The sequence below is a fragment of the Aspergillus wentii genome (assembly GCF_001890725.1).
Source record: "Aspergillus wentii DTO 134E9 unplaced genomic scaffold ASPWEscaffold_5, whole genome shotgun sequence".
Taxonomy (NCBI): domain Eukaryota; kingdom Fungi; phylum Ascomycota; class Eurotiomycetes; order Eurotiales; family Aspergillaceae; genus Aspergillus; species Aspergillus wentii.
This window is the reverse complement of record NW_024467836.1, coordinates 2,457,120-2,482,753: the sequence shown is the minus strand read 5'-3', so window position 1 is coordinate 2,482,753 and position 25,634 is coordinate 2,457,120. Positions and strand designations below refer to the sequence as shown.

The 25,634-nt window shown below is 50.2% G+C and overlaps 9 protein-coding genes across 9 annotated transcripts; 6 read left to right on the top strand and 3 right to left on the bottom strand.

Moving 5' to 3' along the window:
- Window positions 1-194: 194 nt before the first annotated feature.
- Window positions 195-2,588, top strand: ASPWEDRAFT_136774 (uncharacterized protein). Its single transcript, XM_040829350.1, has 4 exons — window positions 195-1,010; window positions 1,063-1,183; window positions 1,236-1,519; window positions 1,573-2,588. Exons 1-4 carry the CDS (start codon window positions 234-236, stop codon window positions 2,461-2,463), a joined length of 2,073 nt encoding a protein of 690 aa, XP_040688260.1. The 5' UTR covers window positions 195-233; the 3' UTR covers window positions 2,464-2,588.
- Window positions 2,589-2,730: 142 nt separating this feature from the next.
- On the top strand, window positions 2,731-4,005 carry ASPWEDRAFT_29711 (SMP-30/gluconolactonase/LRE family protein; the record flags this gene model as incomplete). Its single annotated transcript, XM_040833320.1, has 2 exons — window positions 2,731-3,092; window positions 3,156-4,005. The coding sequence occupies 2 exons, from the start codon at window positions 2,731-2,733 to the stop codon at window positions 4,003-4,005; spliced, it is 1,212 nt and encodes a 403-aa protein (XP_040688259.1).
- A 289-nt stretch (window positions 4,006-4,294) lies between these two features.
- Window positions 4,295-5,896, bottom strand: ASPWEDRAFT_29710 (cytochrome P450; the record flags this gene model as incomplete). Its single annotated transcript, XM_040833319.1, has 5 exons — window positions 4,295-4,539; window positions 4,595-4,879; window positions 4,935-5,270; window positions 5,335-5,626; window positions 5,678-5,896. The coding sequence occupies 5 exons, from the start codon at window positions 5,894-5,896 to the stop codon at window positions 4,295-4,297; spliced, it is 1,377 nt and encodes a 458-aa protein (XP_040688258.1).
- A 159-nt stretch (window positions 5,897-6,055) lies between these two features.
- Window positions 6,056-8,048, top strand: ASPWEDRAFT_42562 (cytochrome P450). The gene is made up of 5 exons (XM_040835812.1): window positions 6,056-6,257; window positions 6,315-6,800; window positions 6,844-7,455; window positions 7,512-7,678; window positions 7,741-8,048. Exons 1-5 carry the CDS (start codon window positions 6,150-6,152, stop codon window positions 7,913-7,915), a joined length of 1,548 nt encoding a protein of 515 aa, XP_040688257.1. The 5' UTR covers window positions 6,056-6,149; the 3' UTR covers window positions 7,916-8,048.
- A 465-nt stretch (window positions 8,049-8,513) lies between these two features.
- ASPWEDRAFT_185051 (Zn(II)2Cys6 transcription factor) lies at window positions 8,514-10,692 on the top strand (the record flags this gene model as incomplete). Its single annotated transcript, XM_040832056.1, has 4 exons — window positions 8,514-8,817; window positions 8,921-9,422; window positions 9,485-10,524; window positions 10,586-10,692. The coding sequence occupies 4 exons, from the start codon at window positions 8,514-8,516 to the stop codon at window positions 10,690-10,692; spliced, it is 1,953 nt and encodes a 650-aa protein (XP_040688256.1).
- A 42-nt stretch (window positions 10,693-10,734) lies between these two features.
- On the bottom strand, window positions 10,735-12,942 carry ASPWEDRAFT_42561 (cytochrome P450). The gene is made up of 6 exons (XM_040835811.1): window positions 12,470-12,942; window positions 12,285-12,401; window positions 12,124-12,223; window positions 11,999-12,067; window positions 11,353-11,943; window positions 10,735-11,298 (listed from the first exon to the last, which is right to left on the bottom strand). Exons 1-6 carry the CDS (start codon window positions 12,692-12,694, stop codon window positions 10,862-10,864), a joined length of 1,539 nt encoding a protein of 512 aa, XP_040688255.1. The 5' UTR covers window positions 12,695-12,942; the 3' UTR covers window positions 10,735-10,861.
- Window positions 12,943-13,692: 750 nt separating this feature from the next.
- Window positions 13,693-14,970, top strand: ASPWEDRAFT_70242 (uncharacterized protein). The gene is made up of 2 exons (XM_040839111.1): window positions 13,693-13,851; window positions 13,921-14,970. The coding sequence occupies exons 1-2, from the start codon at window positions 13,820-13,822 to the stop codon at window positions 14,471-14,473; spliced, it is 585 nt and encodes a 194-aa protein (XP_040688254.1). The 5' UTR covers window positions 13,693-13,819; the 3' UTR covers window positions 14,474-14,970.
- A 130-nt stretch (window positions 14,971-15,100) lies between these two features.
- On the top strand, window positions 15,101-16,802 carry ASPWEDRAFT_42558 (proline racemase family protein). The gene has a single exon (XM_040835810.1). It carries the CDS (start codon window positions 15,470-15,472, stop codon window positions 16,535-16,537), a length of 1,068 nt encoding a protein of 355 aa, XP_040688253.1. The 5' UTR covers window positions 15,101-15,469; the 3' UTR covers window positions 16,538-16,802.
- Window positions 16,803-18,217: 1,415 nt separating this feature from the next.
- Window positions 18,218-24,918, bottom strand: ASPWEDRAFT_173984 (uncharacterized protein; the record flags this gene model as incomplete). Its single annotated transcript, XM_040831159.1, has 4 exons — window positions 18,218-18,391; window positions 18,449-19,007; window positions 19,102-24,485; window positions 24,532-24,918. 4 exons carry the CDS (start codon window positions 24,916-24,918, stop codon window positions 18,218-18,220), a joined length of 6,504 nt encoding a protein of 2,167 aa, XP_040688252.1.
- Between the last annotated feature and the right edge of the window lie 716 nt (window positions 24,919-25,634).

Below are 25,634 nucleotides of genomic sequence, written 5' to 3'. Positions count from 1 at the left end.
GATGATTGTTCCTCCCTAAAGATAGATGATCGTATATATACGTGATTGTAACCAAAACCTTGCATATCATCAGCATCGGAGAGTTGGATCAGGAATGCGGGCTTTCGGATCTGCGGGATCATGCATGAAGCAGATCCAGAAACCGTTTACTATTTATGGCGGCAATGGAAGTCCTGGATGGCAAGTGATAGCCAAGTCCTTGAATTGATCTATTTGTGCCATTCACCAACATCATGTACGCAGAACGCTTGGATAAGCTTCTTTCTCTCCTCCCCGTGGAAAATGGCGACTTTGGCTTTATGAGCTGCGCGGTGTATGACACTGCCTGGGTCGCCATGGTAGCCAAACCTGGTCCTCACGGCAAGACCTGGCGATTTCCCGAATGTTTCCGCTATCTGCTCGACACGCAGAAAGACGATGGGAGCTGGCCGACGTACGCAGCCTCGGTGGATGGGATTCTCAACACGGCCGCTGCATTGCTTGCCCTGTTGCTGCACCAACGCCATCCCTATCAGTTGACCGAGTACTCACACCAAGACCTCGACCAGCGAATCCAATCAGCCACAAAAGCCCTCCACGCCCTTCTGCAATCATGGGACGTGGACACCTGCGACCATGTGGGGTTTGAGGTACTGGTGCCGAAGATGCTGGAGCTGCTCGCGGAGCATGAGATCAAATTCACGTTTCCCGGTCAGGATTCCCTGGCTCGGCTCCGTGAGCAGAAGCTGGCTGGGTTCAAAGCGGCGTATTTGTACTCCCCTGCTAAGCTGACGGCCTTGCACGGTCTCGAGGCGTTTTGGGGCCAGATCGACTATGACCGTGTGCGGCATCACAAAGTCGACGGAGGCTATATGGGGTCGCCATCGTCGACGGCAGCTTGTCTGATGGGAGGCTCGACTTGGGATGAGGAGTGCGAGCAGTTTTTGCAGCGGGTGCTTGTCTCGGGCAGTGGCCAGGGCAGTGGGGGGATGCCGAGTGCTTTTCCATCCACCTGCTTTGAGCTTACCTGGGTATTTCTTCTGCTATATATATGTGTATATACATTCAGCTAACACAAGACAGGTGCTTACAACTCTGTTGGAAGCAGGATTTACCGTCCAGGATATTGGAAAAGAACGTGCAGAGCGTTTTGCCCATTTTCTCACAGACGCATTAGACAAGAACAAAGGCACATTGGGCTTTTGTATGTCTCCCAGCGTCTCCTATGTCTATGAATAATTATCTGACCCCTGCAGCACCAGGAATGGAAGCCGACGTGGACGACACAGCAAAGTCGATCTTGACCCTGAGTCTCCTCGGCCATCCTACCTCGCATCAGGGTCTGCTGAGCAAGTTTGAAGCCGAGACCCATTTTCGCACGTATGACCGCGAGCGCAACCCGAGTTTGTCGGCCAATTGCAATGCTCTCGTGTGTCTCCTGGCTCAGCCGAATGTGGCGGACTTGACGCCGCAGATTATCAAGATCGCCTCGTTTCTCACCCGCACCTGGTGGTCTGATAATAATCTAGAAGATAAATGGGTGTGTCTTTCATCTTGTCTAAATCCCAGTGTAAGCCACGCTAACAAAAGCAGAACCTCTCCCAGTTCTACCCATGCATGCTGGTAGCGGAGGCATTGTCGAATCTGCTTCTCGTCTGGGGTCAGGGCTCTCTCCCGGCCTTGTCACCCGCCTTTGTGACGGATTCGGTTCTCATCTGTCTTCATCAAGTTGTCATGCGCGTTTTGAATGCTCAGAACCCCGATGGATCCTGGGGGACCGAACAGTCTGACGAGGTGACGGCGTACGCCTTGCTGGCCCTCAGCAAAGCTTGTATTATTCCATCAGCCACCGCACTGAAATCCGCAATCCAACACTCGCAGACAATAGGAAGAGCATTCCTTCTCACCAACCCCCGAAAGGAAGAGGGTCTGACCCGGATTTGGATTGAAAAGGTCACCTACGGCTCTATCACGCTCACAGAGACCTATGTGCTGGCGGCCTTGAAAATGACTGATCCAGAGTACCAGCAGATTACCCTTCCCTCTGTGATAGCTGATATATCGCCACCCGTTGCGCTGGAGACTGTGGACGCTCTGTCTCGGCTTTGTTTCCGGTCTACTCTGTTTCCGGCAGAGCAGATGTGGAAGTTACACGGGGCCTATATTGAAAGTCGCTTATTCTCGCCCTATCTGAGGAGAATCGTTGAGGAGCTCGTGCCCGAGGTACAGGACGAGCATGCTCTTCATGCCATTCCGTTTGCGTGGACCGCGGGTAATTATGCTGCTGAATGTCCTATGAGTACATCCCAGTTGCGTGGGCGCATTGCGGCTTCTGTGGTGGAACATTTCATGGGTCAACGAGGAGCTGTTCGTGGTGATGGCGAGCTGAATGAGATCGTGTCGACGACTGTTGGGGCGTTGAAGAGGTCTGCTCCCGCTGCTCAGGAGACGAAAGGCCAGCCTGTTACCGTTGTGGAGATTTGAAAGCCCGGTATGACGGAGAATGAGGCAGATTGCTACGAATATTCCATAGGTTAGGCTATAGTATTTGATGCCAATTACAATCATCAAAAACCAAGAAATTCAACAAGTGTAAAGCTGCTTATACGCAGGTCCATGTATATCGATCCCACCTACATACATGATCCCTCTAACCCCTAACATACACTCACCTAATGTGCACACCGCTAGTTTTCGAATGATTTAATTTCAATTCCTCCCTCGAAAAGTAAACCTCCAGAGTTCGAGATGATGGCCACACTGGGAAACTTCGTGACCGTTGCCTTTGGATCTGTGCTGTCCACCCTTCTCGGTCCGACTGGAACAAGCCATATCCCTGATACTTGGACATACCTCCTTCCCGGAACTTTCATTTCAGATCTCCATGGTACATTTCTGGCTGATACCTCCACCTCGGATGCGTCGATCAATCGGCGTCTTGGGTCGGCAGCAAGTGGTGTGATTACCTGCTACCAGCCAGCCGAACTGTCATTCTGTCACCGTGATCTTGTCGCAGAGGTTTTGCTTGACTTACCTGGAAGCGGGGCGTTCTATGAGGCCGGTATCTATGTCCCGTTTCTGAATGAGGTGTGGTTTACTGGTAACTATGCCCGGTATGTAAGCCCGATCCAAGTGATCCCAGGATATACAAGCTAAACATCCATACCACGGACCAGATACCCATCTCCGAGCCAGGCGACAGCATACAACCTCCAAGATGGAACGGTGCGAAACATCACGCAAGTCCCCTACGGTGCAGGGGGCACCTATTTCGACGGATTAGTCTACATGGGCAACATTCCCCCGACACCAGGCACGACCACCATCGATCCATCCACGTTAGAAACGACCACGATATTCAACTCCTACTTTGGTCTCCCATTCAGTCTCGTGGATGACATCGCTTGGGCCACACACCCGACGACCAACAAATCCTACCTCTTCTTCACGACCTTCTTCACAGCCCTCGAACCAGACGGTCCCACCGTCCCCATCACCAGCCCCGTTCTCCTCCCCAACGGCGTGTGGCGCTGGGATCCGGACGAGAAGATCCTCCTTCCCATCATTAGTCGGTTAGATATTGTTGTCCCGAACGGAATCACCGTCTCTCCGGACCACAAAACGCTTTATATCACGGATAGCTTGGGTACAGGGGCTGGGGGCGTGGGGGAAGGGAATCAGGGCTATGCGCCGACGGCGGGACCGAGTATCTACGCGTATGATTTGAATGATGCCATGCTGCCGGTGAATCGACGGCAGTTTGGACTCGCGAGGACGGGCTATCCGGATGGGGTTCATGTGGACGATGCGGGACGGGTGTGGACGGCGGAGGGGGAGGGCATTGTGATCCGGAGTGCGGCGGGGAAAGTGCTGGCTGTGTTTAATTCGGCTGCGTTTGGCGTGGCTCCAGGGCATGGAGGACAGATTTCGAACTTTGCTCTGGCGGGGGATATGCTGGTGGTGGGGGGTGGGGATCGGTTGTATGGGGTGCGTTTGGGGGAGACGGTGGCTACGGGGTGTTCGTGATTACTATGGATGAGAGATTGGCTTAAAGATACGTAAGATTGCATTATGCTAGGCACTAAATGGGATAGATGGTTTTTCTCGTGCTTTGATCTCCAAATGAACGGACTGATCCAGTGTCCGGAAGGATCCGTGCCAGGTGGACTGTGGTTTGTCTTGATTCTTTGGATAGCGCATGTCGTACATGGACAGAGCGTGGATAATCAATATCTTCAACTCGTTGGCGGCAAAGAAGCGTCCAGGACAGGCATGTCGGCCGTATCTATACAATGTCAGAATAATCGATAGAATATCATGTATGGACATACCCGAAAAACATATAGTCCGATGAGGTTTGCACAAAGAGATGCTTATTCTCCTCGCCGGGCGTCTCCTTTCTCTTCGAGAATCGAAAGGGGTCGAATTCGTTCGCGGTAGGGCCGTACAGATCCTCGTCAAAGAGCATTGGCAGGTGAGGGACGGTCACTTGGCAGCCTTTTGGGATGACGCTTCCGTCACTGAGGCGGAGATCTTGAATCGCTCGTCTGTCAAGCGCCCCTACACCATATTGTATAAGATGATTGTTCACGATATGTGGTGATATTCTTCATACCTGTGATGAAAGGATGCCATCGCGAGCTTTCCTTGATGAGACTGTCTAATTTATGCATCTTGGTCAGTCCCTGCTTCGTCCATCCCCCTTCTGCAGCCATGACACGATCGATTTCTTCGCGGAGCGGAGCGACCACTTCCGGGTGCAGAGCAAGATCGTACATGGTATCCATGAACGTCGAGCTGCTGGTGTGAATCGCCGAGACAACCAGGTGCAACATGCGGGCTACGAGAAGGTCGATGTCGTCCAGATGGTGGGGCGGAGTCAGTTCCAGCACCCATTGCACTGTCAAATATCAGCGGTCTAAACTATGAGCAGAAGATCCTGTATTTCCTCTCACCGGCGTCATTCGGTCTCTTTTGTCCACGCTCCGACTCCCCATTCGTTCTTCTAGCCTCTTTGATCCGCTTGATCCTACTAATCAGCAGCGGTCCAAGAAGTTTCTTTGCCAACGCCTTCTCCTCTCCCATCCGAGTCTTCCACCACATGATAAACGACCGCGTCCAGGACGGATAGTACCGGATGGTGTGTGCTCCCCCAAAGACCGTATAGGTGTAATTCGCAGCCAGTTCAGTGAACGCCGGGTGATTCGCCATTTCCTCGCCGAACAACAATCGATTCGTCACCTGGGTCACGATCCGACAGCAAATCGGCCACATGTGCTTCGATGTCCAGTCTAGGATGTTTGGTTTTTATTCAGCTCTCATGTATTTGATGTTCATCTCACGCTGCGTTCTTACCGGATGGTTGTCCTAATAGCGAAACGTACCCGCGATGGCACTGGTCCACCACGTCTGGTAAAGTCGGTGCCAGACTTCTCGTCAGATCCGTACGTATCGTATCGAATTCGTACCAGGTGTGCGCTAGTTCTGGATGGAGGGTATATTGCACTTGGAGAACGTCGTTGCTGGCTGCCATGGCGGACAGTTTGTCGTCTGGTGCTTGGCGGAGTTCTTCGATGAATCGAGGGGCGGCGACGAAGACCAACCCGTCGGGGGTGCGCATGAAGAAGTTTTGGCCTTTTTTGGAATACTGCAGAGGTTAGTAGATAGATATGCATTGCTGTCGTGGTAGAGAGTATACCTGGTCGTATCCCTGTTGGACAACTTGGAAGCCATTACGAACAAATGCCTGGATATCCTTTCGAGCACCAGATGGTCCAGACTCTCCTGAGGGAGACAGGATAGGGAGGTTGACAGGAAACTTTCGTGGGCGATTCAATACAGCGACGAGAACAAAAAGAGCCAGCGCGAATAACACATAGAGGTTATCGCCCAGCTTGAGCAGAATCGTGGCCAACATGGTGGGACAGCAAGGTGAGGGTGTGTTGGTAAAGTGACGGTTCCATCTCAATACACAAATGCCAGCAAGATGACTGCCTCAGGCGTGGCTGCTGCAGGTATGCGGGGGGGATCCAATTCGGACCGATGGATCAGCATTCGGTATTTTTGGATCATGGATCATCGTTATTGTTTCTATAGCATCGCGAGCCTGTTCTAAATTCCATTGAAATGAGTTGATGTTTGCCTCGCAGAAAGTGCAGCAACATTCAACCATGGACAAGTACTACACATCGGTGGACCCGTTCTTACTTCCCCCCACAGGGATTAAAATATTTCACGAGGCTTCGTGGCTCTTGTTGGCCAATATCGCCATTGGTGTAGTAAGTGCTGACATTCTAGCGAGTATCCCAGTTACAAGTCGAGCTAAAGCCTCCTAGTTGGTTTCATACTCACTGGGATGGGTGATATATAATTTGTATTTCCACCCACTCCGCCATTTCCCCGGGCCATTCGAAGCCCGCGCCACTCGCATCTGGTACTGTCGGAAGCTCCTCTCAGGCAAGGTTTCGTTTGAAATTGGCAAAGTACATGCCAAATACGGTGATGTGGTCCGGATTGCCCCGGATGAGCTGTCTTTCAACGATCCCGCGGCCTGGAACGACATCTACGGCTATCGCACTGGCAAAGGCGAGTTTGACAAAGATCCCACCTTCTACAGCGTCACTTCGTCCGGCCGACTGAGTATTGTCGGCGCCCCAACCAAGCGTCATGGCGAGCTGCGACGGATGATGGCCCATGGATTCTCCGATCGTGCCTTGCGCGATCAGGTCCCCGTCATCAAGCAATACGGGGATCTTTTTTTCCGCCGACTGCACGAGATGAGCCAGACCGGGCAGCCGGTCGACCTGGTGCGGTGGTACAACGTGAGTGTCCCATTCAATGGAAGATGGTCGCTGACTGTGTCAGTTCTTGACGTTCGATGTGATTGGCGATCTGGCCTTTGGCAGCACCTTCGACTGTCTCCAGAACTCGACCTTCCACTACTGGATCAGCATTGTCTTTGACAATATCAAGCTGAGTGCCTTTCTTCGCTGTACCTTGTACTACCCCCGCTTCATTCGCCCGTTCTTGCGACTGTTCATCCCGCAGCATCTCACCCGGCACCGTCACAACCACATGCGAATGACGCGTGAGAAAGCCTTGGCCCGGCTCCAGTCGACCGATCCTCGGATGGACCTGCTATGCCGTCTGGTGAAGCCCGACAGTGGCGTCTCCGAAGCTGAGTTTATCCAAAACTGTGCCACGGTCGTGGTGGCTGGCAGTGACACGACGGCGAATGTCCTGGCCGGAACGACGCATTTTCTATCGCAGAACCCTCGAGCGTTTGCACGACTGGCGCATGATGTGCGGTCGCGATTCCAGTCCGAGGACGAGATTACGTTGGATGCCGTGAACGGGCTTGAATATCTGACTGCCGTTCTCACAGAGGGCATGAGACGCTATCCGCCCACGCCTGCCCATCTCCCACGACGCACCAACATGGATGATTACATCGCGGGTCGATTTGTGCCGAAGAATGTAAGGATCCAGTGCCTATTTATCTGCCGTTTTTGTTTGTTGACACTTTGATCCAGACGACTGTCTCCATTACCCAGGTGGTCATGTACCACACGGAAAAATACTTCCATCGTGCATACGACTTTTGCCCCGAGCGATGGCTGGGCGATCCGGAATTCGCGTCTGATAAAAGAGAGGCTCTGCAACCGTTCAGCTACGGGCCTCGAGGCTGTATTGGTCGCAAGTAGGTGTCTTTCATCATTCGACTCCCTTTGATTTCCTGCATAGAGCTAATTCTCTCCTCAGTCTGGCCTGGATTGAGCTCCGATTGACCATCGCGCGTCTGATTTGGAACTTTGACATCGAAAAGATCCCCGGCTACGAGAACTGGCATTATCAAAACATCTATCTCGGCTGGCAAAAGGTTCCCTTGCCTATCAGACTCATTCCTCGTGTGCTGGCGACGACCGAGGCCGCGTGATATATTTTTCTTTTCTTTTTCTTTTCGTTATGCCAGTGTTGTGATTTCGGGTTTCCCGCATCCCTTCCTTTATTATACGACAGGTTTCGAATGTGTTTTGTTGGTTCTAGATCACAGTCTTTCCAAATGCTGAATTGTGTTAGATTTGATATTACATGAACTTTGCGTCTGAGACAATGCTGTAGCTTTCTGCACATACCGACGTAGCTGTCCGAAGAAGGGCAACAGACGCAAACCCCTCACAGCAGTTTTGCAAGATAAGATAGGAAGACGACTGACCGCTAAGTCGAGAAAAAGATCATCGAGCCAAAAATGCAGTAACGTGGCCCGCATTCTTGGCCACTGACCCCTTGCCTGGTGTACGACTACGATTCAGATAGGATATACTCAGTCTCCTGCCTTGAGACTCCGATCCCGCCAGATTTGAGTTTCATGGTTTGTTTCTAAGATATTGCTAAATCTAAAGTTTAGAAGTACTAGCTGCTAGCTCCCGTGTTGACAGCTCGGGTATTTGGGACGTTCAGATCAACTACCGGTCCCAAAGTGAAGCTATTCTCCCCTCCAACATACCATATAGAGCCTAGCAGTGCATGGTAAGATGGACCTAGACGGATACGAACGCGCCCGGGCCTGCGAGCTCTGTCGAGTGTCCAAAGTGCGTTGTGAGCAGCCAGACCGGAGTCGGCCCTGTAAGCGGTGCGCGAAAGGCCAGAGAGTGTGTGTTCCCGCCACGCGAAGTCAACCGACCAAGTCCCTTCCGGTACAGTCACAACTCTCGGTGCTGGAGGAGCGAGTGTGTGGTCTACTTGCGCTGTGCCAGCAAGAGCAGAGGCGTGAGGCTGGCGAGGTGGTTGGGTGGAGGTCGCAACGTGGTTATCAGCAGCGTGCAGGGCCCTTTCAAGGTGTGTGCCTTGGTTCTTTTATTTCATTGTTTGAAAGAAAGGAAAGGAAAGGAACGGAAGACAACGAAAAGGATTATCCCATGCTGTGGCTGATGCTTCATAGCGCCTAAAAATACCAACACCACTGCATTTGTGGAAACAGGCATGGCGCAAATCGTCGACCATGCGGAAGCAGATCGTCTCTTCCACTGCTACTGTACAGATCTGGCAGTTTGTTTCCCGGCAGTCGTCTTTGGCCGTGCCGTATCTGCAGCGCAGGTGCGATTGTCTAGTCCGTTATTGTTTCTGGCGGTCATTGCGACTGCCGCTAGAGCCATGTGTAGCGTCGATATCCAGGCCAGGCTGCGCGTCTTGGTGTTTAGTGTTCTCGACTCCTGCATGGGCAATAGTGAGGAATACACCGTCGAGCTGTTACAGACAGTCGTTCTCTTAGCGCTCTGGTATATTCCCGCTCCGCACGATACGACGAGCTTTGAGCATCTGTGTTATGGTGCGATGGAGATAGCGGCGTTCTTACGGTCAAGGACGGCGCATTGGATCGGAACAGAGGCGCAGCATCTCGAAGCTGGTCGAGCGTGGCTGGCTACGTATTATCTGGAGACAATGTATGTTTTCAGGGCCGGTCTGAGACAGCCGATAATTAGACTGACGGCCGGGTTATATACAGGGTGTCAATGAGATTGCCCAGTCCCCGTCCATTAAGATCCAATGGGCATGCGGAGGAATGCATGGGTATGTTGACGAGCTCGCCACTCGCACAGCCCGGTGATGCTACCTTGGTCTACTATCTTGGTTTACAGCAGATCACACTGGACTGTGCCCTGAGGCTGCAGCCTCCTTCACAAATAACCTCTCCAGGAGAGATACACGACATCCTGAGCCAATGTAATCAGGCCATTGAAGCCCAATCCACCTTGCGACAGTATGACGGAAATTTCACTTCCACCCAGAAAGCTATTGCATCCATCCTCTATCACGCATGTAGGGTTTGTATCTATGAAGCAGCAATAAACCACACTCGCCTCGCCAAAAACCAACGAAGCGACGAAACTCAGCATGCACCGTGCCTATTCTCCTCGCCAGAACAATCCCTCATGGAATGCTTAGAGTCCGCTCACAACGTCATCTCCGCGTTTACACTGCTCCCACAACGCGATATCCAAGTGCTCCCAACCGTTGTCCTCCTCAGAGTCATCCATGCCACAGTAGTACTCGTCAAGATTATCATCTCCGTCTCCAAAAGCTGCAGCATCGGCTGCCATGCGACTCGCACTCAGGAAATGCGGGTCGACCATGCACTAGATGAGATGATCCTGACAATGACGGGCTGCCAGCCCGCCTGGCCAGCAACAAAATGGACGCGCATTCTGCTCGGCCTACGAAGGAGACTCCGAGAGAGTCAGCGAAGCCTGGTCTTGATGCAGTCTCAGTCGCCCCCAAAAGACTATAATCCATGCTGGGCTAGGGTATCGAGTTCGCCATCCGCATCGGCATCCACATCGACATCTTCGGCTACTTTGTCCTCATTTGGATTGCCATCTTGGGATATTTCCTCACCACTCTCATCGTTTCCGCTGTTTCACGAGTCCTCTCTCCTGGAGGAGAATAGTCTCGATCCTTCAGCGTTGACCACCAACTGCGTGTTGCAAGGGAATCAGGAAGCGTCTATCTCTCTGCCTCAGGAGGATCCGTCGACGCTATCCCCCAGTAAGCTCTATCCCATAGCCGTCGGACCTTTCCGCTCTAGATGTCTAATTTGATACTATAGGTGATTTGGCAATGGCTACTTTATTGACGGATTGCCTTTCTGCCCGTACATTAGATGCCGATTTGAGCATGTTGGACACATCTTTTGCTGGATCTGGTGTCGAGTAGTATGGATGATTTTACAACTTTTCTTCATGTTACAATGGGCGACAGGAGTCTCTTAGAAAGCGAGCGAGTTCTGCAAGATTATTCATAGATAGATATAGATAGTTCAACTTCGCATTCCTATCAAAACCACAGTCCCCCAAAAGACCAACACAACATAAGTGATCAACAACTAATAAAGCATCGAAAGATCTAGTTCAGGCTCACGAGCCCGGAAGAGCAATTTGACTGACTTATCCAACAACAGGTCTGGTCCCATGGGAATCGACTCCGGCCGGTCCCTCTTCTCCGCGTATTTCCAATCGTATTTGAGCAGCATGTGAATCAACAGGATTTTGATTTCATTGACCGCCATGAACCGACCAGGGCATACGTGCAGACCATGTCCGAAGCCTAGATGCTCGGCGCTGGTTGTGGTCGCTTGGTGCCGGTTCTCTTCGCCGGGTCTCTCGCGCATTCTGGCAAATCGGAACCCGTCAAATGATTCTGGGTGCTCGTAGTACTCGGGGCTCTTCCGCCAGTGAGAGGATACCATGACGTTGGCGCCCTGTGGGATGGTTATCCCGGTGGAGAGCTTGATGGGCTGTGTGGCAACGCGGTGCATCGAGGCTGGTTTGATTCCATTAGCGAGAGCTCCTGCGAGACGGGGATAGATGAACCAACCAATCTCTCCCGGATTAAGACGCTGCGACTCCTTGATAAAGCTATCCATCAGTTTCAACTTGGGCAAACTGGCATGTTTCAACCGCCCATCCGCCTCCACCACTGCCTTGATCTCGTCTCGCAGCGGCTGAAAATACTCCGGATACGCAGCGAGATCAAACACCGTATTCACCCACAGCTGGCCCGTCGTATGCGTCGAGACCAGCGACAGTCCGATCTGCGTCACGGCCCGGTCGTACGGACGACCAGCCGCCACTTCCGCAAACCAGTCCAGCGAATCTTCCCATTTCTTGCCCTTGCCGTAGTTGGGGTCGTTTTCACGGTCGGCCAGCTCCTTGGAGATGATTTGCCGGCCGACTTTGAGATCGTTTTGTGCTGTGCGACAGGCGGGATGGAATCGTAACGCGAGGGGTCGTAGCAGCGACGGCCAGAACCGGAGAACCTGCACGGCAGCATGGACGTGGATGGTGTAATTCACGGCGATGTTGAGCCATTGCTTGTTATGGGAGATTCGCTCGCCCAGGAAGACGTACGAGGACAGTCGGGCGACCATTGCGGTGGAATGCTGGGCAAAGTGAAATGGGGTCCATTCTGTGATATCATTAGGGTATAATGGGACTGGGAGAATGTTGGCGTTTGTCAGTACCTTTTTTGCGAGGAATTATCTCGTCCAACGTCACTTCAGCCACTTTGGACAGTGGTACGATACGTTGATCTAGCCATGTCAGTAAACTACCGATCTATATATGGAACATAGGCAAGAAGACTTACTGAGACCCTGAGTGAGTTTGCCCTTAACGACATCAACGAATATGTCGTCGTCCTGAATGACCCCGAAACCATTGAATCCATGGAGATTGGAAAAGAAAACCTATCATCACCAATACAGTCAGTCCCTCTGCTACAAATCGATAGAATGTTAAGCTCTTCACCTGTTTCACGTTGCCCACAAAGCTCAATCTCTCATCATTCTTGACTTCCTCGGCAAGGCTAGGATCCAGGATAAGCATGGCACAAATGCCAGTCATTACCTGAAACACCTTCATCCCCTACCAAGTCAGTTAGACTAAATAACAAGATTGAAAAAAGAAGTTGCGACTAGAACCTGGATGCGTACCTTTTCCAAACCCGCAACAATGATATCCTCTGCTTTGGTTGCCCATCGCGTCCTGGCTTTGGTGTTTGTAAACTCCCAGGGCTCCTTCCCAGCTAGTGGAAATTGCCGATAGCTGAATTCGTCCAGAATATCATGGTAGAAAGCCGTAATGAGGAGTAAAGCGAGCGTCACCGCAGCACCTTGCACAAAGTAGGTGTTGTCGGTGAGATCCACCAGGAGACCCATTGGAAGTGTGATCGGGGGAGAGGTTGACGAGATGAGCTATGCAATTGGAATAAATTAAAGATGGATATGCTGTCTTGTCTCTTGTGTTCTGCACAAAAGAATCTCCTCCTCGACAAGTTAATTATACTCGACCTTGACCAGATACATCCCGCGTTTTGCAGGGCTCGGATCCAATGGATCAGAATCCCGATGAGCAATGGTTGCCAACTCCCGCCTTGCTTTTAGGATCACTTGCTTTCGCATCCGCTAGGGGGTTCACGAACGATTTTATTCCACTTCATGGGCTTGCCGTAAATCATGAGTATGTTTAAACTGGCGGTCCACAGTCTAGGTAATATCTATGTAGATATACTATACACCTAGATTAATATAATGTAAAACGTATATAGCCACTGGCCATATATACATATTAATCGATTCACAATGTAAAAATAATAAGTCACTAAAAGAATGATTGTTAATCAATTATTCCCTCTAGTAGAATAACTATTTATTTAATATAGAAGCTGCTGGTATGGGGTTCTCGTACGAACCCTTTGATTAAGAGAGCTTGGCAAGCATGCGCGACCCGAAATCGTGACAACAAAACAACGGATCACATCGTATGAGAGGAACCGACCAAAAAAAAACAGCTGAAAATGCATACTGTGTTAATGTGCCCATTTCTTGAGGGTCGTGCTGCAAAACACTTGAATAGAGCCCCGGCTCCGGCGTGGAAACTGATCTGAAAATAATCTTGCAACCTCCGACCAAGGTCGTTTCTCGTCCTCCTTGGCCTCGATAGGAGTTACGTTATTACAACGAGCTATGTCAGCTGCAACTCTCGCTTCTCGGGGATTTTCTCAGAACTCTTGTCAAGAAGGGTCAGAGAAGCTGACTCGGATAGACTGTAGATTCCGGCACGGAGACTTTCTCCTCAACTTAATAATCGTGATTTCACCTTTATTAGTTAGAGAACTTCCCGAGATCCTTTACCCAGATGAGTATCAACCAGCAGAGCATCATCGCCGTCCGTAGCTATAAGTGTCACCCAAAAGTAGCTTGCCACCTTCTTTTAATCCTATATATTTCATCATAGTATCAGCTAAATACTATCAAACAGTTGACGAAGTCAGGAATCCCCGAATGTGCTTCTATTTTCATAACTGGTATAACAGGTGCGTAAATGGTTAATGAATAGTATAGCCCTAAAAATTGATTTTGTACAACACTGACTCGTGGTCTAGGCTACATTGGAGGAGCTCTGTGGCATGTTATTACTCAGAAATATCCTTTCTGTGTGGCAAGAACATCCTGCCTCGTTCGAATGAAGGAGAAAGGGGCCAGGTGCTGTCACGTTACCCATCGGTTCGCCTCGTTTACGGTGACCCCGACGACACGCAGCTCATCGAAGCCGAGGCATCCAAAGCAGATATTATACTGCATCTTGCGAGTATAGAGTACATTGACTCTTCAAGAGCGATCAGCCGTGCTCTTCAGGCTCGGGAGAAGCTCCACAAGCCAGCTTACTGGATTTCCAACTCTGGGACGGATAATATTGCGTGGAAGGATTGTGGACAGAAAACGTACGGAGAGCCACCCATAGATGGAATCTGTAATGACTGGGACGGTCTGTCTGAGGTGACATCCCGCGACGCGCAGATGCGTGGGCTCATCCAATCAGCTGAAGTACGAAGGTTTGAAGCACATGAGGCAGACAACCATATTGATTTTGCGTCTCTCTGTTATGGCGCCACGTCACGTTGCAAGGCGATAAGAGCTCGAAGGCTTCTCGGGTAGGAGCCACGTCCTGCGGACATCAAAACTGCCATCTTGGAAGCGTTGGAAGTCGAGGCAAGGACGCTGGAGATTTAAAACCGTTACAAGTGTGTCACCAAGGTGCATTCTTCCACCCTCGCTTCGAACATTTAGGGTTTGCTAGATAGCCTATGTGCCCAGTGTAGAAACCAACATCACCAATGGTTTGCCACTGGGCATGAACTGTTCTCGTGTGTATGGAAGGATGATATTAGAGGCGTGTCTCGTCTCTTGGCGTTCAATAGGTCCAATAGGGCATCCAAACGGTACAATAATCCACCAAGAGCTCACCGAAGCTCACAAATACTGCCTCCGAGTTCAGACAGAGAGTGAGTCATTGGACTTGTAGTCGGGATAGCCTGCCGAATATGCGGTCAGGTTGATTGTAAAATGAGATGACCCACGAATACGTTATCCAATTGCATAACGTAAAGCCCTGGGTCATGGGGCCTCTCGGCGGTTTTGATTGGGCGTCCACGATTGATTGATCGGGTATCTTGGGGTCATGGCCGAATATGAACAAGATAATATCTTACAGTAAGCTGGGAGGCAAAGCCCCAATGTCGATATCTTGTCAAAGCGGACAGGCGTGTTGACCAACCCGTAGAATGATCCACCAAAAAAGACTACTCGGGATCACCTACTTAAGGCGTTGTCCGGTTCATCCGTAACTAAAACGACTCCAGATATGAATTATCCAATCATGGATCCGATTGGGTGACGGTGATCCATTGTGTCCGTCGAGTAATCTTGGATCCAGCCCACGGTGGGGAAAGACACACAAATTGCCTTTCGGGGGGGATTAAATGCTCGTGCCTGCGACCGGGAATTTTTGCCTACTACAACGGTGTCCAACGAACCAGGCAGGTTATAACCAGAAGATATAAACCAGCTCATTGTCAGTCCGTTCTTCAAATACGATGTGGTCTCCTTTGACATAACCAAGCATCCTAGGTTCTGGAAGCAAACATTCACGCCATGCGATTCTCTCGAACCCTATCGGTGGTCGATGCTCACGCTGCCGGTGAAGTCGGCGACGTGATTATTGGCGGTGTCCTCGATGTCCCTGGCAAAACGATGTACGAGAAGATGGTCTATTTCGAAACCAATGCGGACCATATTCGCAAACTTCTCCTCAATGAACCCCGGGGCCGACCATCAATGTGCTGTAACCTGATTCTCCCGCCAACTAACCCGGCTGCCGATGCCGGCCTTCTCATTATGGAAAGCGACGAATACGTGCCAATGTCCGGTTCAAATACCATCTGCGCCACAACGGTGCTTTTGGAGACCGGGATGATCACAATGCAAGAGCCCACAACGCAATTAACGTTGGATACCGCTGCTGGCTTAATTACTGTTACCGCTGGATGTGACCGCAGCAAAGGCAAGTGTACCAGCGTGACATTCGACAATATCCCAGCCTTCGTATTCGCTCTAGACTACCCGATTGATATTCCTGGCCTTGGTACCATCAACGTGGATATTGCTTGGGGGGGTATGATCTTTGTGATCGTTGACGTGGCTACTGTTGGCTTGAAAATCGAAAGTCAATTCGGGGCACAGCTGGTGGAGATGGGCGAAATGATCAAGCGAGCCGTTCGGGCCAAAATCACACCGACACATCCAGAAAATTCCCTGATCAGCGGGATAAGTGCATGTATGCTCACAGCACCCTTGGAGGATTTGACAGGCATGGGTGGGATACAGGGAAAGAGAGCATCGAACACGGTTGTTGTATCTCCTGGTCGACTGGACCGCAGCCCCTGTGGCGCGGGCACCTCTGCCCGTATGGCAGTTCTTCATGCGAGGGGCCTATTGCAGGAGAACGAGCCTTTCTACCATCAGAGTATCACTGGAACTGAATTTGCGTGCTACATTCGGGGAACAACCAAGGTGGGCAAGTATGATGCAGTCCTGCCAACGCTCAAAGGAACAGCTTGGATTACGGGTTTTAGACAGGTTGTGCTTGACCCAACCGATCCATTTCCTGAAGGCTTTAGGGTTGGTGATTTCTGGCATGTTGGTGATCAGCCAACTGCCTGATACGGAATGTTGTTGTTTGTATATAGAATTCATCCCACAAGAAGATCTCCCATCGCGTCTAGGTACAAGTGAGGCTGCTCAGTAGATATATATAAATCACATCACGCATATGAAATGCTAAGGTCAGGTTGTTACGCTGCGAGGCAGCCGGGTCAAGGAAGCGGGTAGAAAGCGTCCGAGGAATAGGTAGTGTGAGAAGGAGCGAGACGATATGATTGCAATTGATACAAAGCTAATAGCTGGCTGCATAGATTGAATTCTTTAAGAGAGTCGTTCCCGCCAATATACTCATAGGGAACAGCCGAGGGTCAGTTCGGTGGCGTCTTGGACCGGCCACCTCGAATAGACTCGACCAGACTGAGCCTTGTCATTCCTCAGAGTCTCATGAGGCGTACCCAGTTTATTCTCCTTTTAACCACTGGAACTAACCCTGGCCTTCCTGAGTTTCTTTTGTGTTTCATACACAGCCCGGTTCCCACGACTGGCCATGGCATGGAAGCGCCCAAGCTTCAGCGATGATTCTACTGAGCACTCGGCCCAACGTGTATTTTACTTTTTGAACTGCTGAACGATACCCTATGTCATCTGCAGTGGAGCACGGTATTCGGACTGATTGGAATTCGGATGTATTGGAACTTTACTGAATAGAGAATGCGATCATGAAGAATATTAAATGCCTGATCGTCTCAGTTCTTGGGAAGCAGGCTGTATTTTTGTTAATATTTAAAGCTATTTACTAAACTAGATACGGTATCTTATGAATATAAGAGAATATAATACTATAGTAAAATGAGAAAATCTATATGAATATTATATATAATCAAGGTCTTGTTATTATAGATTGATAATAAATTCCTAGGATTTCTAACTAGTGCGAACAGGCTTTATATGTCAAGGGCTACGCACAATAGTAGATTTCGTCCGTCATTCTGCCTCCCACCTCGATTTCACCAGCCCATATTAATTCCATGAAGATTAATTAATCATGGTGATCACCTTTTGAGTTGAATGAATAATCACAACACAAAATGCATCTTTTTGGTCAAAGGGATATATTTTTCATGTGGAATTGATATCATGTTCTCCTCAGAAATGGAGCTGGTTACCACACGGATATATATAAATAGCGACGAGTTCCACGGTATGATGGTATGCGAACCACTTGGCGTTGCTTAATACATTGATTAGCAAATTCTCAAAAGATCTATGGGCTACCTGTAATTATGGTGGAAATAATAAATTCAAAATAAAAGTACAAGGATAAAAATAGTCCACAAACAAATGCATATTCCATAGTAGCAACCCTTGTATCTGCAAGATATACATTCTACTGTGACTGGCTCTCCACTCAAACTCCATCCTAAACCCTTAATTTTACTAGTGATTTTTACCACCAGGGAAGGTAATCTGTAATGTGGAACTAAGGGGTGGCTGTGCTAAATAGCCTAATCTGAAGAGGTGGCGCGCCTAAATGGGTGAATAAATTGTCCTCTGGACTTTCCCATCGCGATCCAGCTTAGAGCCCTAGAAAAAGAATTATTAATTCTTACACTAACTGTAATGGCACCTGCCTTAGTCTTAGCTCCTCTCATCTTGTGGCTAATTAGAAAAATCTCTTTGGTTGACTGAGTAAATGAATCGAACAACTTTAGAGCCTCTTGTTCTAGATACACTTTGGTTTTAATCCTCTGGCTGAAAACCAGAAATTTTGGAGGCGTCAATGATAGAGGAAATAGCGCTGTCGAATGTCGACGCAACCGTCTTCATGAAGTTGTGCGAGACCTTGCCATCCCAGTAATCAATTGAGGCGGCAAGGGAGTCATCGGCCTCGTCGATCTGGACAACAACATTGAACTAGCTTTGATAAGCAAAATATCGTGGTGGGGCAATGCGTGCAGGATGTATACATACCTCCATTGGATCATATGCATATAGCTCTCTAATCACCCAGGGAAGTCCAGCAACACCATCTGATCCGCCCTGCTTCCGATGGTTAACTAAAGTGTCAAAGAGGTGCTCGGATGGTGGGCTTAGATTAAGATTGTCGAGTGCAGGCAAGGCACCGAGGTGGTGAGCTAGAGATTCCTGATAATCCTCCTGGATACTATCGCATAGTTCGCGATAAGTCAAGTCGCTGTGAACATCCAACTGGCAGACCAAGAGGTTCAAAAGGGGCCCAATAATTTCCTGCATCCCATTGGCAGGCATATGTCGTCCAGAAATGATGTATCCAAAGCAGACCGAGTCTGTCTTCACAAGGACATGGAGAACGATCGCCCACGCAGCCTTGAGTAGGGTGGAAACCGTTATCTCGGATCGCTGACAGAAAGCAGATGCTTCAGCACGTCTGGTTAAGTTGACAGGGATATTCTGTAATGACCCGATAGCCGATGTAGAGGTGGTGGTCGATAGAAAACAATGTGACTTTGCTGATAGATAGGCTTTCCAGTACTCAGTATCTTCATTTGTACTGTTCCCCATATGAGAAATATAGCTGCCAAATGACAATGGTTGTACTTCCACTAGCTGATCTACATATGCTAGCTGCCACTGATGCATCAAACCAGGTATCAAAACGTTCACCAATTTCACTAATCTTGGTTACTGAAGCCTCACCCATCTTCACGCGGGGGGCTAACTCTGCAATAGTCTTGTGGCGGAAAATATCTGCCACGCTCAGATTGATTCCGTTGACTCTGCACTGCGCGGTTGCCTGCATCGCCGTGATGGAGTCACCCCCAAGACGGAAGAAGCTGTCATCGATTCCAATTCTTTGCGGTTCGATGTTCATCACGCGGGCCCAGACGTGTTGCAAAGTACTTTCAGTCTCTGTAGATGGAGGTCGTTTCTCTCCCTGTCGTGCAGTGTACGCATTCAATCTCTCTACCGCAGCGTCTCGCAACCGGCGACGGTCCGTCTTTGCAGTTTTGGTCAACGGTATATGGGACAGCGGAATGAAGACCCCAGGAACCATGTAGGCTGGGACTGATTCCTCCAGCTTTGATTCGGCTGTAGCGGCCCTGGAACGGAAATCGTCATCTGGGATTGCCAGGAAATCACCGTTGAGCTTCCCACCACAATAGATAAAAGCCGCTAGTATCGGTTTCTTCCCTGGTGGAGTCACGACCTCTGCAACCACATCTTGCGCTCCCTCGAAGTACTGGCCGACATGATGTTCAACGTCCCCCAGCTCGATTCGCTGTCCGCGGAGTTTGACCTGCATATCCTTGCGCCCTATGTACCGCAGCGATCCATCTTCCGCATAACGCACCAGATCGCCCGTCTTATACAGTCTACTTCCTCTCACAGCGCGATAGTGAGGCAGCCAGCCTGGGGCATCGATGAATACCTCTGCCGTCGTTTCCGGGTTGTTGAGGTATCCGCGGCCAACGATGGGGCCTTCAATCAACAGCTCACCAGTGGCACCAACGGGAACCAGCTTCCCGTGGTTGCCTTTATCAACGACCCAGCAGACTCCTCCGGTTGGGAAACCGATATTCTGGGGGTTGGAGTCCAGTGTCACTCTAGGTTGTACCGTTGCACCCACGCCACATTCGGCAGGTCCGTATACATTGACCATGCGGACCTTTTCTGACCATCGCGCAATATCGGCCCGCGCCATTGCTTCACCCCCAAGAATTATGGTCTTGACCGTGGGTATGTCGTCTGGCTGTAATGAGCGCAGGAAAGAAGGGGTCAGGTCGGCACAGGTGACTCTCATTCGGTTGATGGCACCGGGCAGGTCACTATTGCGCTCCGTCTCGGATGGAATACAGATGCAGCCGCCGGCAAGAAGAGTTGCCAGGTGATCCGATACACTAACATCGAAGGCATACGATGCAAATTGCAAAAACCTCATACCTTTATCAGAGTCGGTCATCTTCAGGTATTCATTTGCCATCGTGCAGAACGTATTATGCTCAATCAGAACCCCCTTTGGTTTCCCCGTCGATCCGGATGTAAAGACCGCGTAGGCTAAATTTTGGGGTGTTGTACGAGGCAGCGCCTGGTGGCCGATTCCACTCCACTTGTAGTTAGCATATCCAAGAGGAATCATTGTGGGCGCTAATTGCAAATCCATTGATCCGACCTGAGCAGAAACAATGGCCAAGTTGGCGTGGGATTCCTGACACATCTCTTTCAATCGGCTTCTTGGATGTGATGGATCTAGTAACACAAACGCACCGCCTGCTTTTAAGACACCCAAAATTGCCACAGTCGTCCATTGGGACTTTTCAAAGCAAACCGGCACGAGAACCTCCGGGCCAACACCATGACCGACCAGATAAATAGCAAGGTCTGTGGAGAGTTGATCCAGCTCAGCATAGGTAATATTACCATCCCAGGCACAGACGGCAGGGGCATCTGGTTGCTCAACACACCGCTGGTGAACCAGTTCATGGATACACTGGGTTGCAGCCTTTGGAATCTGGGAGTTCCAGAGTAAGAGCTGAGCGTCATCGTGGGGACTGATGAGATTCATCGTCCCGGTGGCCTGGCTGGGTTTGTTGATAATCTCGGACAATGCTTGACTAAACACACTGGCAACGCCCTTGGCCTGCGCCTCAGAGAGAGCCGATGTCCAATATATCAGAGTAGCTTCGATGCGATCTCCCTTGACGATTCCTTCCAACCAGATATCATACTCTGTCTGATCGTCTTGCTGTTTGCCAACCAATGAGATTGAACGTCCTGCATCCCGGCTAGGTTGATCAGCAGTCAGAGACATGGCTGTGTTGAACATGGCAGTGCTACCGAGGTGCATTGTGTGCAGAACTTCTGCCAAAGAGAAGTGTTGATGAGGAAGACTGTGTAAAAAGTCCGCTTGACTCTGCCGAAGAATCTCCATGATGGGTGAGGATCGCCCCAGGTCAATCCGACATATCAGCACGTTGATGAATGCACCGATAGAATCCTGAACGTCCGGGATAGGGGCATCCCGGCCAGACGTCATGTAGCCAAAGCACACCGTTTCCGAACCGGTAAATGATTGTAGCACCAGCGCCCAGGCTACCCGGAAAAGGTCCGACAAAGTCACGTCGTGTGTCTGACAGAAGCTTCGAATCTTGGATTCGCTTTCGAATGGAACCTTCACTTGGCGACACTCATTTGCATCTGGCGCTGTGCATGACCCTTCATTAAGCTGCGGGAATACGCAGGGATCACAGCCAGTCAAATATTCTCTCCAGTAGTTCAAACATCTTTCCATCGATAGGCTCTGCAGATGTGAGATATAGTTACGATATGGCGGCCCAAAGCGTCCCGGAAGCGCATCGTCGTACGCACGTGAGAAATCACGGACGAAGATGGCCATGGATGCAGAGTCAATGAACGTGTGATTAATCTCCAGGAGACAGAAGACCTTTCCTGTGGATGTTTGGCAAAGTGATAGTCGTGGCAGTGACTGCTTTCCTGGGACATGTACTCTACGGTTGCGTTGGAAGGTCGTGCAGACATCATCATCGGTGCTGCAGTGTAGTATTTGAGGTGTTCGCAGGCCGGCCTTCAGCAAAACCTGGGTTGCATGTTCTTCCTCTGGTGCGCCAAATAAAATTGCAGTCCTCAGCACGGAATGGTAATCAACCAGTCTCTGCCAGGCCCTCTCGAGCCGGTCCATTTCGACGGCCTTGCCACTGACAGGCACGACTTCCCACACTTGATAGATATGATATTTATCAGGATCTCGCGCCTGGCTAAGAAGGATTCCTTGTTGCATCTGCGAGCAGGGGTATGCGTCTTCTATCTTCTCATCGCCGGAGAATCCAACCATCTGCAATCTCCGTTGCAGCACATGTTCAACTTCCTGGTTCCGAGATTGTAACAAGTCAAATGGACGCCAATCGCCGTTATCCATTGTTGTTAATTTTCTCCCTTGTCCCTCTGCAATGGCACTCAGTCTGGAGATGGTCTTCTCCGTAAAAATGTCTTTCACTGTCAAAAAAATGCCCTCGTCGCGACATGAAGAGACCAACCGCATCGCAATGAAGGAATCCCCTCCAATAGCAAAGAAGCTGTCGTGAATACCAATAGCGTCAGGTTCAACATCGAGGGTCTGGACCACGATACGATGCAGCGCATGCTCCAAGTCTGTCGAAGGAGGCACTTTTTGCACGCTATCTGAAGAAAACAACTCCAGATCCTGTCGAGTGAACGTGCTGGCATGCTCGCGGAGTATCCGACGATTAATCTTGTTAGTCACCGTTTCAGGAACCGACTTCAGAGCCACGTAGAGTGCAGGTGCCATGTATGAAGGCAATGTACCAAGTATCCTCTCGTTAGCATCGGATAGCTCCAATGTGAACTTCCTGTCGGCTACGGCAAAGATGGAATCTGTCGATTCTGTGGCCATATCACCCTTGCATACGGCACCTGGCTTTGGGCCAACAAAGGCAACCAGGATCGGAGCGGCATTTCTTCCTTTTAGAGTCACCACTTCAACAACTACAGTGCCTGCATCTGGAAACGATTGACGAAGATGATGCTCGACCTCACCCAGTTCCACCCGCTGGCCACGGATCTTCACCATTGTCCCCTTGCGGCCAAGATAGCTCAGACTGCCATCGGCGTTATATCGCACTAGATCCCCGGTGCAGAATACCCGGCCTTGCCCGTCTGGCCGGAAGGCCTTCAGCCATAGGGGGTTTTCAATGAAGCTCTCTGCAGTCTTGGCTGGATTGTTCAGATATCCACTGGACAGCCCAGGCCCCTCAATACAGAGCTCCGCCACGGCTCCCACCGGTGCCAATTTGGCCGGATCATGAGGATCGACTAGCCAGGTCTTTGCAACCACCGCGCAACCAACATTGTTCGGAGGAAGCGAAGCCATCTTTGGCTGAACCGCAATGAGAGTCGTCCACTCCGTCTGGCCCAGCGATTGCTTCAGCTTGACTTTGTCACCCCATGTCTGGATGATGCTCTTAGTCATGGGCTCTCCAGCGCAGAGGATAGACGTTAGGGAGGTAGGTTTTTGGGGATCAATCAAGCTAACGACAGAGGTGATGAGCAGGCAATTGTCCACGCGCATCCGGCAGATGGCACCGGTCAGGTCATTGACACGTTCGTGGTCCGAAGGAATGCATATCGTGGCTCCGTTTGTCAGAGAGCAGAAGATATCATTGACCGAGGGCATGAAGCTGTACGAGGAAAACTGCAACACTCGTGTGCCTCTGTGGATCTCAAGCACATCCCCGTACTGTCCAACAGTTGCCAGAGCCCCGTGACTCGAGACAGAACCTTTGGGACTGCCCGTACTTCCAGAGGTAAACAAAACCAAGGCCGGGTGACTGCTGTTCACCAATGGCCGCCCTGTCATTTGGGTATCCGACAATTGCCTCATAGTCAATTCGCTGATGACGATGATTTCGGCTTCATCCGCCAATAACCCTGCATTCTGTTCCGAAGTGAGGATGATCTGACCGTTCACCTGTGCGATGATGTTTTGCAACCGGCTCACCGGCTGAGCTGGGTCCAAGGGGACAACAGCTGCTCCGGCCTTTAGAATGGCCAACATAGCCACGACCATCCACCGAGATTTCGCAAAGCAAATTGGAACAAACACGTCAGGGCCAATTGCCCGTCGCTGTAGGTGCGACGATAGGGTCGATGACAGCGCCTCCAACTCTGCATACGTCAAGTCTCCGTCCCATGCGCAGACCGCTTGTTCCTCGGCTTGCGATTTGGCTTGTTCGGATATAATATCAGGCAAGAATTCGTTGAAGTGAGGAAGCGAGCTCCGATCATTCCATTGTGCGACGTAGTCTCTGTTTACAGGACTGAATAATTGCACATCCTGCACACGCTCTTCCCAGTTTTCAATGATGGATTCCAACGTCTGTATGATTGTACTGGAGAGGTTTTCGGCTGCACTTGTGGGTAAGAGGGCGACGGAATAATGGAGGCTGGTGGATGGGCTCGTGCCGTTGCGATGGATGAGAAGGAGGTCGCAGGCCTGAAAGGTCAATTCGAATACACATTGCCATTCGGAATATACTCACCAGTTGTTTGGTATCTGGGATTGAGCCATCCTCATCCGAGAGGTAAAGAGCAGTGTTGAACTTTATCTGGTTTGCTTCGGAGTTGTGTGCCAAACTGATGTTCTTCAAGAACTCTGGGATCCGGGTTTCTCGATCCACCACCACAACGCAGGTTTCCATCTCATGAAACGCTGTCGCCTTACCAAAACATGCGACTGACATGTCCGTGAACTGGGTCAGGATGATAGACCAAACACCCATTAACAGATTCTCAAGACTGATCCCATTCTCTGCGCAAAATCTCCCTGCATTTCCTATAGCTTCGTGGTCAATCTGTTGACACGCCGTGGCAGGACCAGAGTGCAAGTCATGGCCGAGCGATGGGAAAATACACGAATCGACCTCCATATTTGCTTATAGTACGCCAGCAATGATTATCTGGTGCCAGACACACCTAGCAAAAAAAAAAGTTGGAAAGAACAAGAACAAGAACAAACAAAAGGTATAATAGAAAAGAAAAGATATTGCCTCTTTTTTTATCCATTGGTGGGGCACCAAATCAGAACGAACAATTGAGCAACTGCTGGTGGCTGGTTCATGAGAGCTGAAATTTGCCAGTCCGGGATCATCAGATACATTTCCAACTAGTTTCCAGTCGCAGTAAAAGCTGAACCCTGCTGCATTGTCATCACAGTGGAGAAACTGTGACTATTCTCATTTACTTTACCAATGTGGCAACTAAAAGCCTGCATGAGTGACTGCCACCCAAACTCTGGGAGCAACGTTGAAGCCGAACATAGGAGAGAATTATACGTGTCCTGTTACATATGGATTAGATCCATATTTATCTGTAGTATGCGACAATACTCTGGATCTGGGAGTTTATGTATGGCTGCCTGACCGCTCCATAATCCACTGCAGGTGGACTGCAGCACTGGCTGTGACTGGAGTACCCCACTGGAGCCAGGATCGTGATGAGATCAATAGTGTGGAAATCTGGTGTAATCTAGGACGTAAGCATAAATAATGTTGGTAATGTAGTGCATAGTTAGCTTTGTCACGGCAATTGAACAGGGCCTAAGATCTGGCTGGCTGGTCTTGGCGTGAAGTGGGGGTGATTCACC

Bases quoted from the DNA above. Each gene is read 5' to 3' on its own strand.
- ASPWEDRAFT_42562 (XM_040835812.1), top strand. From the start codon at position 6,150: ATGGACAAGTACTACACATCGGTGGACCCGTTCTTACTTCCCCCCACA. The intron at 6,258-6,314 runs GTAAGTGCTGAC...AAAGCCTCCTAG, and splicing joins CCAATATCGCCATTGGTGTA to TTGGTTTCATACTCACTGGG. The intron at 6,801-6,843 runs GTGAGTGTCCCA...TGACTGTGTCAG, and splicing joins ACCTGGTGCGGTGGTACAAC to TTCTTGACGTTCGATGTGAT.
- ASPWEDRAFT_70242 (XM_040839111.1), top strand. From the start codon at position 13,820: ATGTGCTTCTATTTTCATAACTGGTATAACAG. The intron at 13,852-13,920 runs GTGCGTAAATGG...CTCGTGGTCTAG, and splicing joins TTTCATAACTGGTATAACAG to GCTACATTGGAGGAGCTCTG.
- ASPWEDRAFT_42558 (XM_040835810.1), top strand. From the start codon at position 15,470: ATGCGATTCTCTCGAACCCTATCGGTGGTCGATGCTCACGCTGCCGGT.
- ASPWEDRAFT_42561 (XM_040835811.1), bottom strand. From the start codon at position 12,694: ATGGGTCTCCTGGTGGATCTCACCGACAACACCTACTTTGTGCAAGGT. The intron at 12,402-12,469 runs GTACGCATCCAG...CTGACTTGGTAG, and splicing joins TTGTTGCGGGTTTGGAAAAG to GGGATGAAGGTGTTTCAGGT. The intron at 11,944-11,998 runs GTACTGACAAAC...ATGATATCACAG, and splicing joins GATAATTCCTCGCAAAAAAG to AATGGACCCCATTTCACTTT.
- ASPWEDRAFT_136774 (XM_040829350.1), top strand. From the start codon at position 234: ATGTACGCAGAACGCTTGGATAAGCTTCTTTCTCTCCTCCCCGTGGAA. The intron at 1,011-1,062 runs GTATTTCTTCTG...AACACAAGACAG, and splicing joins CCTGCTTTGAGCTTACCTGG to GTGCTTACAACTCTGTTGGA. The intron at 1,520-1,572 runs GTGTGTCTTTCA...TAACAAAAGCAG, and splicing joins ATAATCTAGAAGATAAATGG to AACCTCTCCCAGTTCTACCC.